Source organism: Spea bombifrons, chromosome 5 (genome assembly GCF_027358695.1).
Source record: "Spea bombifrons isolate aSpeBom1 chromosome 5, aSpeBom1.2.pri, whole genome shotgun sequence".
NCBI lineage: Eukaryota > Metazoa > Chordata > Amphibia > Anura > Pelobatidae > Spea > Spea bombifrons.
In genome coordinates, this window is record NC_071091.1 from 56,324,884 (window position 1) to 56,340,876 (window position 15,993).

Below are 15,993 nucleotides of genomic sequence, written 5' to 3' on the forward strand. Positions count from 1 at the left end.
GCCCATAGGGTAGCTGGAAGATGGTCTAGCATGGTATTCAAAGAATTAAATAGATTATCCCAGGTTTCGGCACCAGGATCATGTACTACTGCCATAAACATACAGGTTTCTTCAGGGGCAAGAGCAGTGTTGAGAGTGACAGTTCCTTTGTCAGTGAAGATAATATTGGCTTGGATTTTGCTGAGAAAATCCGCTCCTAGAAGATTGAAAGGGCAAGTGGCACTGACCACAAATTGAGCTAGAGTAGATGAAGGCAGATGTATTGAAGAGCTTGTGACGGGTAAGGGGCGTGTGAGTGGGTTGTGTTGAACCACGCCTTCTAACCCACTACAGGGGAGTTGTATATCAGATAGCCAGGATGGTAATGCATCCGTCTCACAAAGCACGCTACGAGCAGCGCCAGTGTCAACAAGAAATGAGCAAGGTTTTCCGGCTACATCAAGAGTGATCTTAGGGGAAGGGCCGGAAGGAGGGGCGGAGACGGCCATGCAAATAGAGTCCCCCTCCTCCATTTGCTCGCCTATTTCCTATGGCTGAGGAGGAGGAGGTGGAGGAAGAGTGTTCTGGTTTTGGTTCTGGGCTTGATAAGCGGCCCACAGATGGCGACTACGGCATACTCTTTTAAGATGACCGACTTTTCCGCATCCAAAACATTTACGAGGTTGTCGCTGTCTGTCCGTGGCTTCATTAGTGGCGTCGGCTCCGGTCATTACCGCCATAATGGCGGACTTTTTCTTGCTGTTTCCTGCCTCCAATCCTTTAGCAACCTGTATAAGGACTTCAAGATCCATTGACCTCCATTCCGGGCGGCAGGTAGTGAGTACTTTGTTGAGATCAGAATGGAGGCCGTCTACAAAGGCACGACCCAACATACGAATATGTGCCACTTCTTGGAGTGAGAATCCTAGATCACGAAAATGTCGTTTGATTCTGTAGGCATATTTCTCCACTGACTCTCCTTTTTCTTGAGTTATATCCTGTAGAGATACTGTTTGTTCGGACAATCTGTCCTTCGCCCAGATTTCCAATTGCTTGATAAACTGTTGACCTGATTCAGTGGATCTGGGATCGCAAGGTAGATAAGATGGGTCTCGTATAATTTGGTTGAGAATAAGATCTGAGTAGTCTCCTGCTTTGGCTTGGACAATACTAACAAGGTCAGACCAGGTACATCCATAGGTAGTCCAGGCCTGTGAAACTTTTCGATAAAATGGCATTGGATGTGTATCAGGTTCAGGGAGATCTTTGACGATTGTATACAGTTGTTGCGGATTGAATGCTACATACTTGGAACGCGGCTCCGTGGAAGCGAGACCATCTCGTGGAGTAGCATTTTCTGTGGCGAGTCGGGTGGCTTGTACTATAGCTGCAGACATAATTTCAGCGAATTGAGAAGAAAACGGATTATTGGGATTTGTATTCCCCATGGATGGTGGCTGAGGGGCTGACGTACTTGAGGGCTGTTCGGTATCAGATTGTCGAGTATATCTTATACGGCGATGGCCTATAGGAGAACGTACAAAAGGTAAGCTCTGGTAAATACTTTGGGATTCCTCCCCCTCCTCTGAGCCCTCTTCTTCTGATAGACTGTCATGAGTGCCTATTTCTTCATCAGTGAAAATAGGTTGGTGCTTAGGCCTAGCTCCCATCTCCTCAGCATGGAGAACAGGTGGGTCAAAACCCACCAAGGGGGACTGTGTGTGTTTGGGCTTAGTTCTTCTTTGGGGTTTAGTTATTGGTTTCGGTCTAGGTAACCTTTTTCCCTTTTTAAGTATCATACTGCTGTCGGCATCGGATTGGGTTGGGGTAGCTGTTGCGCCCTCGGTCGTATCTATTTCCTCCCCTTCTGGACTGTCGCCTGGGCCCATCATCATTAACGGGACAGTAGTGCTGGGTGTAGGTACCGGGGGTGTAACTACGGGAGGAGTGGGTGGAAATAGTACTGTTTGAGGTTTTTCTAGTGTTTTGCCTTCCTGGAGTAGTAGGCCTTCCTCAGCCTGGTGTTGGGCCGGAAGCATAACAGCACTAGTAGATATATTTTCCTTCTTTGTTTCCTCACCGCTTGCCATTATCATGATTGGGACCATATGTCTGGGTGCTGTAATCTGGGTAGGTAATACAAATGTGCCATCCGGATTAACTACTGGGTACAATGACACTGTGGGAATAGACATAGAAGATAACGGAGCTGGAGGTAGGCCAGAATTTTGGGCGTTGTCAGTTAACAAAGATGGCCTCGATGCCTGTACCGGATTTAACATGGAAGGCGGGGCAGGCAATTGGTGGGGATTTTCCACTGAAGACAGTTGGTGAAGTGCGTCACAAGATGGTGCTGGTGTCTGTGTCAGACACGACACAGTAGCCGGAGTAGACGGGGGGCGGGGGGCCTCACATTACAGACAAGAGCGACGGCTTCCTGACGTCATTGCATTACAGGCTGGGCAGCTCCACCCCTTGTCCGACGACTCGGCGCCATTATAGAGCTGTGGCGTATAAGACATTGGAATTTTACACAGATATCTTGAGTGCTTTTCATCATACATTTCTTCGCCATCTAACGATTTAAATTCTTTGCTACAATCTAGCCAGATTTTAACAGTATCTTTCAATCCGTCGTCGTCTAATTTTCCTGCTTTTTCATTTAGGAGGTTTTGCCAGGTGCAAATTGATAAGGTTCCTCCTCTGGGTACTTTATATCGTTTTTCCAACTTAGATAATTGCTTAATGTATCTTTTCCCTCGTCTGTCAGCAACTAATTGGGAGGGAGTACAGAACCCACTTGGAACGCTGTTATCGTTCCCCATTCCGCAGCGGTATCGTAACCTTGTCCGCAACCGTCCGAAACCTTCTGATACGAGCGAGGCACACACACACTGTAGTAATATTATGCACTGGGGACAGGCGACTGGGCTGTCCAAAATAGTGTTAGTCTTACGGCACCGTCTGGGATCAGAGCAACTGGGTTGATCAGGTGTAGACTTGAAACACTTTACCGATTTCTACAGTGTGCTAGGGACAGACGACTAGGCTGTCCAAATTAGTGTTAGTCTTACAGCACCGTCTGGGGATCAGAGCAACTGGGTTGATCCGGTGTAGACTTGAAACACTTTCCGAAACCTTTCCGAAACAGTGTGCTCGCCAGCAAAAGGGAGGCACCACAGTTCAACAAGTGATTATACAGTAGATTTACATGGGGTTCTTTTATTGCCTCTCGAGGGTGCGTCAACCACCTGAGTTCCCTCCTCCGAATACACACGTGAGTAACGAGAGACACACAAGGTAGATAAGAAACGATCTTACCTTGTAACTGGGCTGCAGTCCCAGGGTCTAATCGTCAGCTCACGGCGTGAACTCTCCCCGGGAGGGACCTCCGACAGGTACGGCTTCCTCGAGCCCCACGTTGGGCGCCAACTGTTTTGGATGCTTTCCAATAAAGCCTTTCTTCAATTGTTGAACTGCTCCAAATTATGTGAATATAAATGTACGTGCACGGAGAGAAAAATAAGACACACGACACACTCTGGGTCAGGTCCAAAATCACTCTGCTTTATTTTGTTTATATTATAGATTATATAGGGACGTCAAAAAGGGACGTCAGGTTACGTAAAGCATATTAATTGGTTAATCCTGAAACTATGCGGAAATAGGCAGAAAGGCAGAAAACCGTTAGAAACAAATATTAGATACTTTCCTGCAACAAGATATAGCCAGAATGGCGCTTGCGGTTAGTAAAATATAGATAACTGAATACACTGCTACTTGCGTCTCTCACGTATCTGCGTGAGGTGTAACCCTTTATTGGTCGAGGCCAGCTTATATTCATTAAAGCAATAAGCGTTTCTTGCTGATATATATAATGGTTCCATAACAATATATATATATATATATATATATATATATATATATATATATACACGCTAATTTATATTGAGGTCACGTGCTTCAAGAATGCCATTTATCTCTTTTCCTCTCCTTGTCTCTCCATATTCTTCTCGCACAACCTAATTAATTAACAGTCACTTTGGATTTCTGTGATTTATAACTGATCTGTCTGTTTTCCGTGATCCCATATATAGCTGCTAATACCTGACGTGCATTGTTTTGTGTTTAGTATTGGTTTTGACTTGATAAAAGGATGTTAATAGTCTGGAAACTCTGCCCTTAAAAAAATAATTGTTGCTCCAATTAAAAATGAATTACTGCATGCTGCAGTACTCACTTTGGTATAGAGTGTGACACATGGCAGTTTGTAATGTAAATAGGAAATGATCCAGAAGAGGTCACTTGCGAACATGATGGTGTTCTGCACTCCCCACACACACGATAATGAAAATGGGGTTGTTGGTAGGCAGCTGGAGCCATGTCCTTTACCCTGATCTCAAAGGGAGTGTTATGGAAAAAAGGAAGGAAGAAACAGTGGAACAATAGAGAGAAAAGAGTTGGTCAAAGAAAGAAAGAGTGAGGGGAGATAAAAAGGCATGGAGAGCTGAGAGAGATTGAGAAAGGAGAGAGAAAAAAGAGAAGGGGAAAGAGAGAGAAAGAAGAATAAATACATAACGAAGGTGTGAAAGGAGAGGACATATGATTAAGAGATAAGAGAGAAAAGGTACAAAGAAAGAGGGAGAGGGACAGAGAAAGAGAGGAGGAAGGGAGAGACATGAGAAAGATCAACAGAGGCAATAAAGACAGAGGGCAGGGAGAGAGAGTATAGCAAGTATTAGACTTGTGCATTCAGTTTCGTACAAATTGCAAATTTAACAAAACATTTTGTAAATACGAATGAATCTGTGAAAACGACTCCAGATCCCATATTAAATGGACAAAAACTAAGCAAAAAGCTTAGAATTTGTGGGGTCTTTCACTCTCACCCTCTCTCTGAATGTCTCCCGTCCTTCTCTCCTGACTACTTGTCCTAACGTGTCTTGCAGCTTCACATGCGATGTCTCGCATCTTCTTGTTCTTCATCTTCTTGTTCTTCTGTATTTTACTGGACATTGCCTCCCGGCTAACCAGTGCTGATATGGCGGCGCTTCTGGTGACATCCTCTTCCCTAAGTGGAGGTTTTGAGGTAGTGGATGTAACCAGAAGCTGCACAATTTTGTGGTACCTGGTGTGAACTTCTGCCAAAATGGCAGAGCTTCTGGTGACATCCTCTCCCCATTTTTGGCGGAAGCTTGCCGGGAAGTTATATGATGCTGAGGAAGAAAGAAGAGAGAAGAAAAATAAAAGAAGAGGGGAGAAAGGAGAACAAGAAGATGCACAACGAGATTATTCAAGACACGGAAGTAAAGCTATGAGGTGCAGAACTGGTTGGCAGAGAAGGTAGGGAGATTCAGAAAGCATGAGAGAGACAGAGTGAACAAAATTGAGAGTATGAGAGAGTGAGTGTCTGAGAGAGCGTGAGATTAGAGTAAATGGGAGACAACAAATTTACCAGATTTTAAATGAACATCGATTTCCATCCGGAAGAAATGGGCAAGGAATGGAATCTATTGTCTGAAAAGAAATGTGCCAAAAATGAACTGAAATATTAGTCTGAATCATTTGCACGTGGCTAGACAACTGGTTCACAGCATCTCCAAAACAGCTGCTCTTTTGCGGTGTTCCCGGTCTGCAGTGGTCAGTAGCTATCAAAAGTGGTCCAAGGAAGAAAAAGCAGCGAACAGACGAGCTACCGTAGCCCACAGTGCTAAAAAGTTAATGCTGGCTCTGATAGAAAGGTGTAAAAAACACACAGTGCATCACAGTTGTAGTGCGCATGCTGACCCGTGTGCTGATCAAAGCGCCTACAATAGGCATGTGAGCATAAGAACTGGACGACGGAACACTAAAAAAAGGTGGCCTGGTCTGATGAATCATGTTTTCTTTTATATCACGTGGATGGCCGGGTGCATGTGTGCCGCTTACCTGGAGAACACATGACCCCCGGACGCACCGGGATGGGAACTAGGCAAGCTGGCGTACGCAGTGTGATGCTTTGGGCAATATTCTGCTGGGAAACGTTGGGTCCTGACATTCATGTTGATGATACTTACACGTACCACCTACCTAAGCATTAGTATTCCCCACAGAGCAAAAATGGGTCAGGAATGGTTTGAGGAACGCAACAACAAGTTCAAGGTGTTGACTTGGATCTTAATCCAGATCTCAATCCAATCGAACCTCTGTGGGATGTGCTGGACAAACAAGTCCCATCCATGGAGGCCCTACCTCGCAACTTATAGGACTTAAAGGATCTACTGCTAACGTCTTGCTGCCAGCATACCTTCAGAGGTCTAGTGGAGTCCATGTCTCGAGGGGTCAGGACTGTTTTGTCGACAAAATGGAGACCTGCACCTACACAATATTAGCAGGTGGTCATAATGTTATAGTGTGTGTGTGTGTGTGTGTATATATATATATATATATATATATATATATATATATATATATATATATATACATAAACGTGATATACAAATTGCACTCTATATTGGTTGATAACCATGGGAAAAAATGAAAAATATGAAATGAAGAAAAAAATGACACATAATAAAGAAATAACAAGCAGTGAATATGTGTTTCCAGCTGTTCATTTTTATAGCAATCTAAAAATGAGCACAACATGTTTGCAAACAAACCTTTTTTGTCACCTGTCTAAATGTTGAATAAAACAAATATTTGTGAGCAGATCACAGTATTTACAGGTGACAGCTGGGTGACTGATTAAGTGAGTTTACTGGTAACTAAAAAATGCAAGGGAGCATGTCTGCTGAAACTACGGACTGCTTTATATTACTGTGATCACTGCGATCCGTGCAGTTTCTTTTCTGATATTTTTATTTTTAATTTTTGCTGGTGTTTGCCTTTCCTTTATTGTTTCAAGGCTAGTTTACATTAATGTGACAAATCGAATTTGAGTATTTACTTCAGTTTAATTAGTTGTATATATATATATATATATATATATATATATATATATATATATATATATATATATATAGCTGTTTCTATTTCAAAACAAAAAAAAATTAAATCAGAGCAAGGAAAATCATTTTTGAAGTCCAAAACATTTGGATTTGAAGAGTTGATTCGGTATCCATATTTTTGGAATGTCCTGGTGCTCACGAGGCACTAGACAAAATTAGATTGAGCGGAATTTCGGCATGAACACTGGTGGATCAATCAATGAAATACGCACTGATAAAACTCCAGAATAGACACAATAACCATAACTGAAAGAATGCATTATTCTAGAGCCTATTGTGTGCATTATACAATCACTCGGTGCCACCGCAATGTTCTTCCATTTTATCGGGGCGTTTGAGATTATCAAACAGTGAAGATAATGCCAGCTCTTTAAATACTTCAAAAAGTTATTTTCTTTAATTTAGCCAACATAAAGTTAGGTAAGCCTACATAAAGTTCTGTAAAAACATCCCTCTTTTTGTAATTTAAGATAATACACATTTGGAGCCTGGTATAGGAGCTTCTAATGCTAGAAATCAAACAACTTAAGTAACCTGTCCTCTTTATCTTCACTATTCAGATTATTTTGTAATGGAATCAAAGAAAGGAACAGTCTTCTTTTCACATTGTATTCCTAATATATGAGTATTGTATAATAGAGAACGTGGGGAAATGTACTTTACATGGTTTTGTGATTGTTAATAGTCTAGAGTAGAGGAAAGTAGTCTGAAACCCACATAAATCAATTTGTTACAGATGACCTACAGAAAGAAATCATGTTAAAGAAAGACAAGCGATTTTTCAGAAAACCTTTAATACCTTTAAAACCTCATTACTTAGGAAAGGCTGTACTTTTCCAGTGTTTTCTGCCCAACAATTCTTTTAACGCAGAATAATGCCACAAATGCAGTAAGAAGTAAGCTAAGAAGTAAAACATTAAAGATAATTGGTACGGACCAGTATTCATTTGGTTGTAACAGTATTTTTATTTTTAGCTATTACTTCATATTTATTTATTACATTTTGGAATGTAATGTTGGACAGTTTCAAATGCAGATAATCACACTTTTTATAAAACTAAATCTTAATAAAGTTATGTTTTTGCAGTTTAAGAATATGAATATTTACTGATAGGGAGATATATTTTTTATATTTTCTTTGCAATGAACATTATTTTTTGTTATTAAAAACTCTAATCAAAACAAGGTTACATAGTACATAAGGTTGAAAAAAGACCATCAAGTTCAACCCTTCTACCTAACCTTCCTATTCTAGATCCAAAAGAAGGCAAAAAAACCCCTAATTAAGCTACTTCGAATTCTGTCATCAGGGGAAACAATTCCTTCTTGACACCAAAGGCAATTGGATCTTTCCTTGGATCAAAAAGCTCTAAAATATTAATTTATTTTTATAGCCCTGTATGTCATGCCTTTGTAAAAAAAAATCTCCAGACCCCTTTTGAAGGCATCTAATGTATCTGAAAACACCACTTCCCTTGGCAATGAATTCCATACCGTTATTGTCCTTACTGTAAAGAATCCCTTCCTTTGTTATTGTTGTTTAAATTATGGATCATAGTCAGTTACAGCTTAGATTTATGATGTTGCCCCATTCACTAATATTAGAAGGCATGGCCAACATGCTGCCCAGAGAAAAGTGCCCCGGAGACCCGGAGAACCAGCTCTTTTCCTGGAGATCCAGGAGAAACATAGAGACTTCTCAGATATTGATATAGTGTTTGTTTTTTTGCTCACACCATCTTGCAATTTATATATTATTGTTTTCTAAACACTTTCTCTTTTAGTTATTCCCTGTTATTTTGGGCATCATTTTTGAGATCATTCCCCTGAGATGCCCATAACAGAAAAAAATGTCAGTGGGGGATTAAAATCTGTGAGCTGTTATAAACCAGTAATTGGGATAATTCGCGATTTTTGTCTATATTAAATTATCTCTATTCAATCAGTGATAGCTCTGCTTTCTGTTTCTTTTGACTGGGCTTTTAAGTACTGGGATGGTTTAGTTTAGATGTTAATTGCATTCCTGATGCAATGAGATGCTTTGGCTACAGTGATTTACAAATCGACCCTTTTAATTGTTCTTACTGATATCTAAAAGCTATATGATAAAAAAGTAAACATTAAAACCCACATCATACTCTATATCCAAGAACAGCCTCAAACATATTCACAAAAAATAAATTCACCCACATGCATTTACCCCCATGCTGAGAAAGCGATCCAGTTGATTTCAATGGGCAAGAATTGTTAGAACATGGAGATGTATGGCAACCGCAACAGCAAGGCTGAAGTCTCTGCTTTACCTAAGTGTTTTCTTTTTATATACATTTATTTTTCCTTTTTTCTTTGAGTGTTTTAAAATGCATTCTTCTTTCGAAGGGCCGACAGGGACCGTAAACTACTCCTTTAACCTGATCAATAATAGATTTATGAAACAAGAATTAGTAGTGGTGCTTAAATTCACAATTGAAACCCTAAATTCTGTTATGCATCCATTGGTTAAATACCTCTTTGCTAAAAGGAAATTCTGTTTGCGGTATTATAAAAATAAATTGCTAATGTAAAGTTGATTCACATTCTGCCATCTGCTAATTGTAAATATTAGTTTACTGAAAGGCGTCATTGTTTATTTTGGATCCGCACAAAATGAATGCACAGTGATTCTCGTTTTTTTTTTTTTGCTCTCATATGAGTGGAACCATTTCACGTTGTCAGAGTCTCATGTGTGCAAGTAGTTTTTAAGAGGATGAATCTGCACAGCTGGCAAATGTGACAACTCTGCAGTAATGTCATGAGACCAAGCGAATCTATACGAAGGAGCACATTACTTCTGGATATTTGTTGAATTAAAAAGTGCTAGCATCGTTCACCTTCAGTGCTATATTTATATGAACAGACAAAGGAGTGTATATACATTTGTTTGCATTTTGCTGTGACTGTGTTGGCACTTTATGAACAGGGGAACTTAATATAAGACACCTCAGTCAGGAATAGAAAAGAAAAGCTTAGTTTGTTTACTAAAATTAAAGGTATTTTTACAGTGCACCTTTTTTATTAGCATTTAAAGGGACAACCCTGCCATAATATGGACTTTAATTCATTTAATAGCAGAGTGTCCCCTTAATGATTGTCTCCCATTGCAAATGCATGGATTGATTCACCTTCCGCCGTGTATATGCCTCTATTCCTGCCCCCAGTTTCTTGGGTTGCAGGAGATGTGTTTGGCCTGTGAGTTCCAGGGGGCTAATGAGACCTCTAGTGTGCTTAAGCAGAAAGCATTCGCCTTGATTTCAATGTGAGCGCTTTCCTGCCACTGGCTCCCTCAAACAGCCAAAAGTTTTAAGAAAATGGAACCAGAGAGAGAGGGTGGTACATCAGCTCTGGAGCTGTAACTTCTCCTGAAGATACTGTAAGTGTGACCCGTATCCCGACTGGATATCACCCACCGTAGCCACCAGGAATATAAGACTTAATCGTCAGGTGGAACTAGCGTCGAAGACAGCAGGAAACACTGCTCGTCAGAAAACTTGGTGGCACCGTAGCATACCAATCACCCTGAGCGACAGTGTCGGAAAAGTGCCCAGAAACGGTCCATGTGGTAGCCGATGCTACATGGGACAGTGAACTATCCATTTAATATTAAAACTGCTATGTGATAGGGCCCTCTAAATGAAGGGCCATAATACTGCTCTCTTGATCTCCTGCTAATGGAGGTATAACTTCACCAGAGTTTGCTTCCTCCTTTTCTCCAGTCATCCTTGTGTCTAGAGCAGTGGTTCTCAATCTTCCTAATGCTGCGACCCTTTAATACAGTGACCCCCAACCATAAAATTATGTAATTATATATTGTGAAATATGTGTTTTCCGATGGTCCAAAGGGGCCGCGACCCACAGGTTGAGAACCGCTGGTCTAGAGCATTGTGGTGGGAGGTGGCTTTTGACCTGCTCTCATACTGAAATCAGTCAAAAAGCCTCCCTACTCCCCACTAAATGGGGGCACAAGATATAGACTGTGAGAATCTCAAAGAACGTGGACCCTAAGTGCAGCATAACCACCTGAAACCTGTCAATAACACTTGTGCTGTAACATACATTAAATAATCTTCTTTGTCAGGTAAAATCAAAATATTCACGTTGTCATCAACTTATCTCGAGCTAAAAAGTGTTCTAATTGACATATGTCACACATTCAATTATTAGGTGTGTGTGTGCAGTAATGAAATGAATGAATTCTCATAAGCACATTTGCAAAGAGGACTAGCGATATCTGTTTGCCCAATTACATGCTCCAATACTCTGATTAGTGTGCTTATGATTGTACTGCTTAATACTAAGAGTGCAGTATAGCATGATATTCTATATTCATTTTGGTATAACAGAATAGAAAGGGAATAAAAAGCAAAAATAAACGCCTCGGTTATATGTTACAAAAATGCTATGTTTGTATAATATGTTGCCATAAATCTTCTCCAGGTTACAAATGAATCCACAATTTTCGGTAGCATATTAATAATAAGGCTTTATCATTGTATGACACATTGGAATAAATCAACAGACGGGTAATAAAATGTACCATATGCAGGAGAATGATGGGATTTGCAGAAAAAAGAATATGGATTAATGTTCAGTATATATATATATATATATATATATATATATATATATACACACACACACACACACACACAATGTACCATATTAGCAGTTGCATTGCTGGGGGGCTACTGGGGCTGAAGCCCTGAATCTCAACTTCATAGCCTGAATGGAGAAAGTATGCTTTATCCCCAGAGTTTCCATTCAAAAGCAACCCCAAATAAAGGCAGTGCAAGGTTTATATATATAGTGACTTCTGGCCCCCTGTTCCTACCTGTATGTGCCTACTATTAATGCCCAAACGCCTGGATATGATGTCATATCACATCCCGGAGCTTGGCTCCAGTGGAGTGCATTAGGTGGTGGCCACAATCGCCTCGCAAGCCAGTGCAAAATTTATCGCAAAAGGCCAGTCCAACCTCATCTGAGCCGGTCCAGGTTGGACCAGCCCCTTGTGAACAATTTTGGACTGGCCCAAGGAAGCAGGAACAGAGCAGGATTGTGTAATACAAGGTCATGTGACCCCACTGGTTAAACAGTGTGTGGTTGGAATACAATGAGATAAAACTCGGCTTTTGTCAACCTACTACTGTCTATTACTGTATAAACTTTACGTTCAAGTAGAATTTTTTTCCATGGAAATTCCCTCTTTGAACATGCTCCATTCTGTTGTGTTTTTACATTAAATGCTCAGTTTAAAACTGACCACTAAGACAAAATTATTAAAGTATATTGGTTGGTGTGAATTTTACATGCTGAACAACCCCAAACATCGAGAGTAAACTTCCATCTTGACTTAAAGATGAATTATCTCCTATGACAACTATATCATGATATAGGTACATATATATATATATATATATATATATATATATATATATATATATATATATATATATAATCTGTAACTCCCTCCTCCTTAATTGCCTACTTTGTTTTTTTCAAATGTTAGTATTTGTAACTCATTTTTATAATTGGTGATGAAACCAGATGCAGGGATGGTGTTTGTTGTGCAACAGTGGTATTAAATATCATTTTTAGTTTTTTCTTAAATAATATAATAAAAAACAAAATAATAAAACAATAATGTTAAGTTCCTAATAATACGTAGCATAAAGTTGTCATAGATGCCAGTTCTTCCCTAACCTTATCTAACATGGTATTTGGTAAAAGTCGGTAAATATTAAAGGCTGGGGTTTATGACTAATGCAGGGCTCCCTTCATAATTCAGCATGCTTTAACAAATACCTTTCTTCTCATTTCTTAGCAGAGGAATCAAAACAGTTATACGCATTCCCAGTGGTTTGAGAGATTTCAAAACTTTTTTGTAAAGAGTTAACAGTCAGAACTAATAATTACTTCCTCAGGCAAGGGAATACATCACCATGTGTATCCAATACATGCCTTGTATATTATAGAATATATTAGAAAATATTCTAAAAACATACATGCAAAGCAGACTTATAGTACATACCCCGAGGATACAGGTGAGGCTGTTTTTTCTCTGTGGGATTTATTACTAGAGAAATAGTTTTCACTGATTAGTTTAAAATGCTCAGCAGCTCATAGTTTCAATAATTGATCTATTAAAATAACATGGAAATGAATGCCACAAAATCTATTTTTAAATTAATTAAAGTGCGTTTGGTACAATCTCCATACCAAATGAAAGTATTCCTGTTAGTGTACAATTTATTCAGATTTCTAAGTATACAAGTTGATTTGGTTTATGTGAATGTTTATGTTGAAGAAAAACAAAACTGTATTTCAGTTGTAGCTTAAGTTAAACAATCATTTTTAGACCAAAGTGAACAATTAGGAAATCCACCTTTATATGTGAATTACCCTCGATATGTGTCTCAAAACATGCTAATAAATGCTTTCAATTTTTTATAGGTGTGATAAGAACAGCTTTACCCAACATGGACCGAGAAGCCAGAGAGCATTATTCTGTTGTTATTCAAGCCAAAGATATGGCTGGCCAAGTTGGAGGACTTTCTGGATCAACAACCATCAATGTGACACTTACTGATGTTAATGATAATCCACCAAGATTTCCACAAAGTATGTAGGTCTTTCTCCCATATTTCATATTCATTTTTATGACTATTTTTCAAGAATTGTGTGGAAGTATTAAAGCTCACCAACGAATGAAATATGTTGTTGGAATGAATGGAAGGGGTCATATTTATCCAGGCCTAAGAACTGCATTCATGTGCAAAGTATTAGATTTGGAGCTGGAACATTCCATTGGTTTCTCTCTAGATATTGATAATCGTTTTAGTTTTACTTTGGTAAATGTAGCCCTTAAGGTTAAACCGATCATGAGCACTCTAGCTGCTCATATGTTGACCAAATGATATTTAATGGATATTTATGAAAGGTCAAACCCATGTCTGTAGTTTTGCAGTTTTTACTGAAGTCTCCTTGCTACATTGGTGATGTAATGGTTAGCAAAAAAAAATATAGACTGAAGTAAAAAAATGGCCATTTTACTAGCATCAGCAGGAAATATTGGCAGTTTTTTATTACCACATACTTCTGAATCAGTTTTTATCCACATATGTAGTTGGTTATACTGTAATTTTTGGAACATTTTCTTTTATAAATGTGAATATTAAACACTGTATTTTTTTTTTAAATGTAAAATATTTAGTAATTTGGGGCAGATATCACTGCCTGTTTTTTGGGTTCTAGTTTAATCTATAAAGCATTTTCTCTACTTAAAATTATCAGAACCTCTTCATAAAATAATGAGACAAAGGTCAAAAACTTCTGGGATGACTCAACTAAGCTAATTTGATACCATTGAGTCAGACTTTATGGCTGCGGAAGACTCACTGGCAGGAGGTACAGTCAGTGGTGTATTTATGTCAAGCCCTGCCCTAGGCCTGTCCCGGGGTCTGCAAATGGGACAAAAAGAAATAAAAACAGATTTTCCTGTACTGCTATACACTGTACTGCTTTATGGTATACAGCACTGTATTTAATATATACAGAAAAAAGGGGGTGGCTTTACATTATATGATAGTAATATGGTTTTTAAATGTATACATAGTGAATACTAGGGTTTTGCTGCACCCACTTTAAATTAGTGCAATAGAAGCTGAGTTTCATACGATTTCAACATCTATTTAAAGGCTTATTCAGTTGTCACTGAATGTGGGTTATCAGAGTATTCAAATCACATGAAATGTTGTATGTGTTGAATGTTAGAATTCTGTCAAAATTGGTATTATTAGACCATATACAAATATATGCAAATTATAGCAGCATAGTGTCATGTAAAAACCTACTTTAGATTGACAGTGTAACACGAAGCATTCCTTGGTACAGTGCACCCATCAATCATTATCCCTCTGCATAGAATCAGTGACCTTGGAGTTAGCTGACCAAAGCAGTTCTTTCATAACCAACCACCTTTGCGTTTCATAAGTGATTTGGGCTGATCTTAAATCAGAGAGTTTTCCCAGTAACATAAATGTACTTGTTTTGTCACAGTCCATTGACACCTTGTAAAGGAGTTACAACTTCCCTTACAAGTCTACATTTCCATCTTCTTAACTACAACGCAGTGATATAAAATGAAGAATCTGTTAAAGCAAAAAAATAAATATTTGGAAAGTGATCTTACTGTGTGATAAACTCTAACACACACATCTTGAATGTGTTTTATATATTTTTCCTAATGGTTGCAAGTTTCTAACATTGGGAGTGTAAAGAAACCTTTGCTTCAGATGTGCTCATGTTTAATGTTCATGGTTAATATACCTAAAGGCTATATTCTAAAATCTAATGCATGTTTTTGTGTGCAATAAACCCAAATTACACTATTTTGAAACCTGATAAAGGAATGTACAGTGGCTTTTACAGCAGATAAAGCCACTAATATACAGTTTGTCAGGGTAGGCTACCAGGAGCTCCCCATCTGTCTACTAACTGCATGGGGGGGGCTAGAGAGCCTTTAGTGTGAGTGAACTGAGCAATGGTAAAGTGGCAAGGGAGTAGGCTGAATATGGGCAGGAGTGAGCGTGGCTACGTGCTGCTTCCTGCCCAGAGAAGGGAGAAACGGACCTGGAGATATGAAGGCCATGGTTCACCCGAAGAATCTAGGTAACAACATGAAAGTTCTGGTAATTTAGTTAGGTTTTGTGCAGAGTTGGACTAATTAATTCCAAGCTTACCATCCACATTTATCACACCCTTACGTAATATCCCATCCTTCCTAAGCCCTAGCCATATTAAGGACTAATCATTACCGGTGTCGACTTAAAACTTTATGGTAGAGGTGCATAATGCTGCTCCACATTTTAAGCTTACCTACCTATCTCACCTACAATGCTATGGAATTGGTAAAGCTCAACATTTATCCACTTTTGCTTTTTATTGCAAGGATATATATTTGCTTGTTTTTCTTCACCCCTTAATGACC

At 39.2% G+C, this 15,993-nt stretch overlaps 1 protein-coding gene across 1 annotated transcript in view; it reads left to right on the forward strand.

Moving 5' to 3' along the window:
• Positions 1–15,993, forward strand: part of CDH18 (cadherin 18) — a 234,589-nt gene that overhangs the window by 157,224 nt on the left and 61,372 nt on the right. Inside the window, exon 7 of the mRNA XM_053468337.1 lies at positions 13,458–13,625. Within this exon, the coding sequence (XP_053324312.1) occupies positions 13,458–13,625 (168 nt within the window). The remainder of the gene's footprint in view (positions 1–13,457; positions 13,626–15,993) is intronic.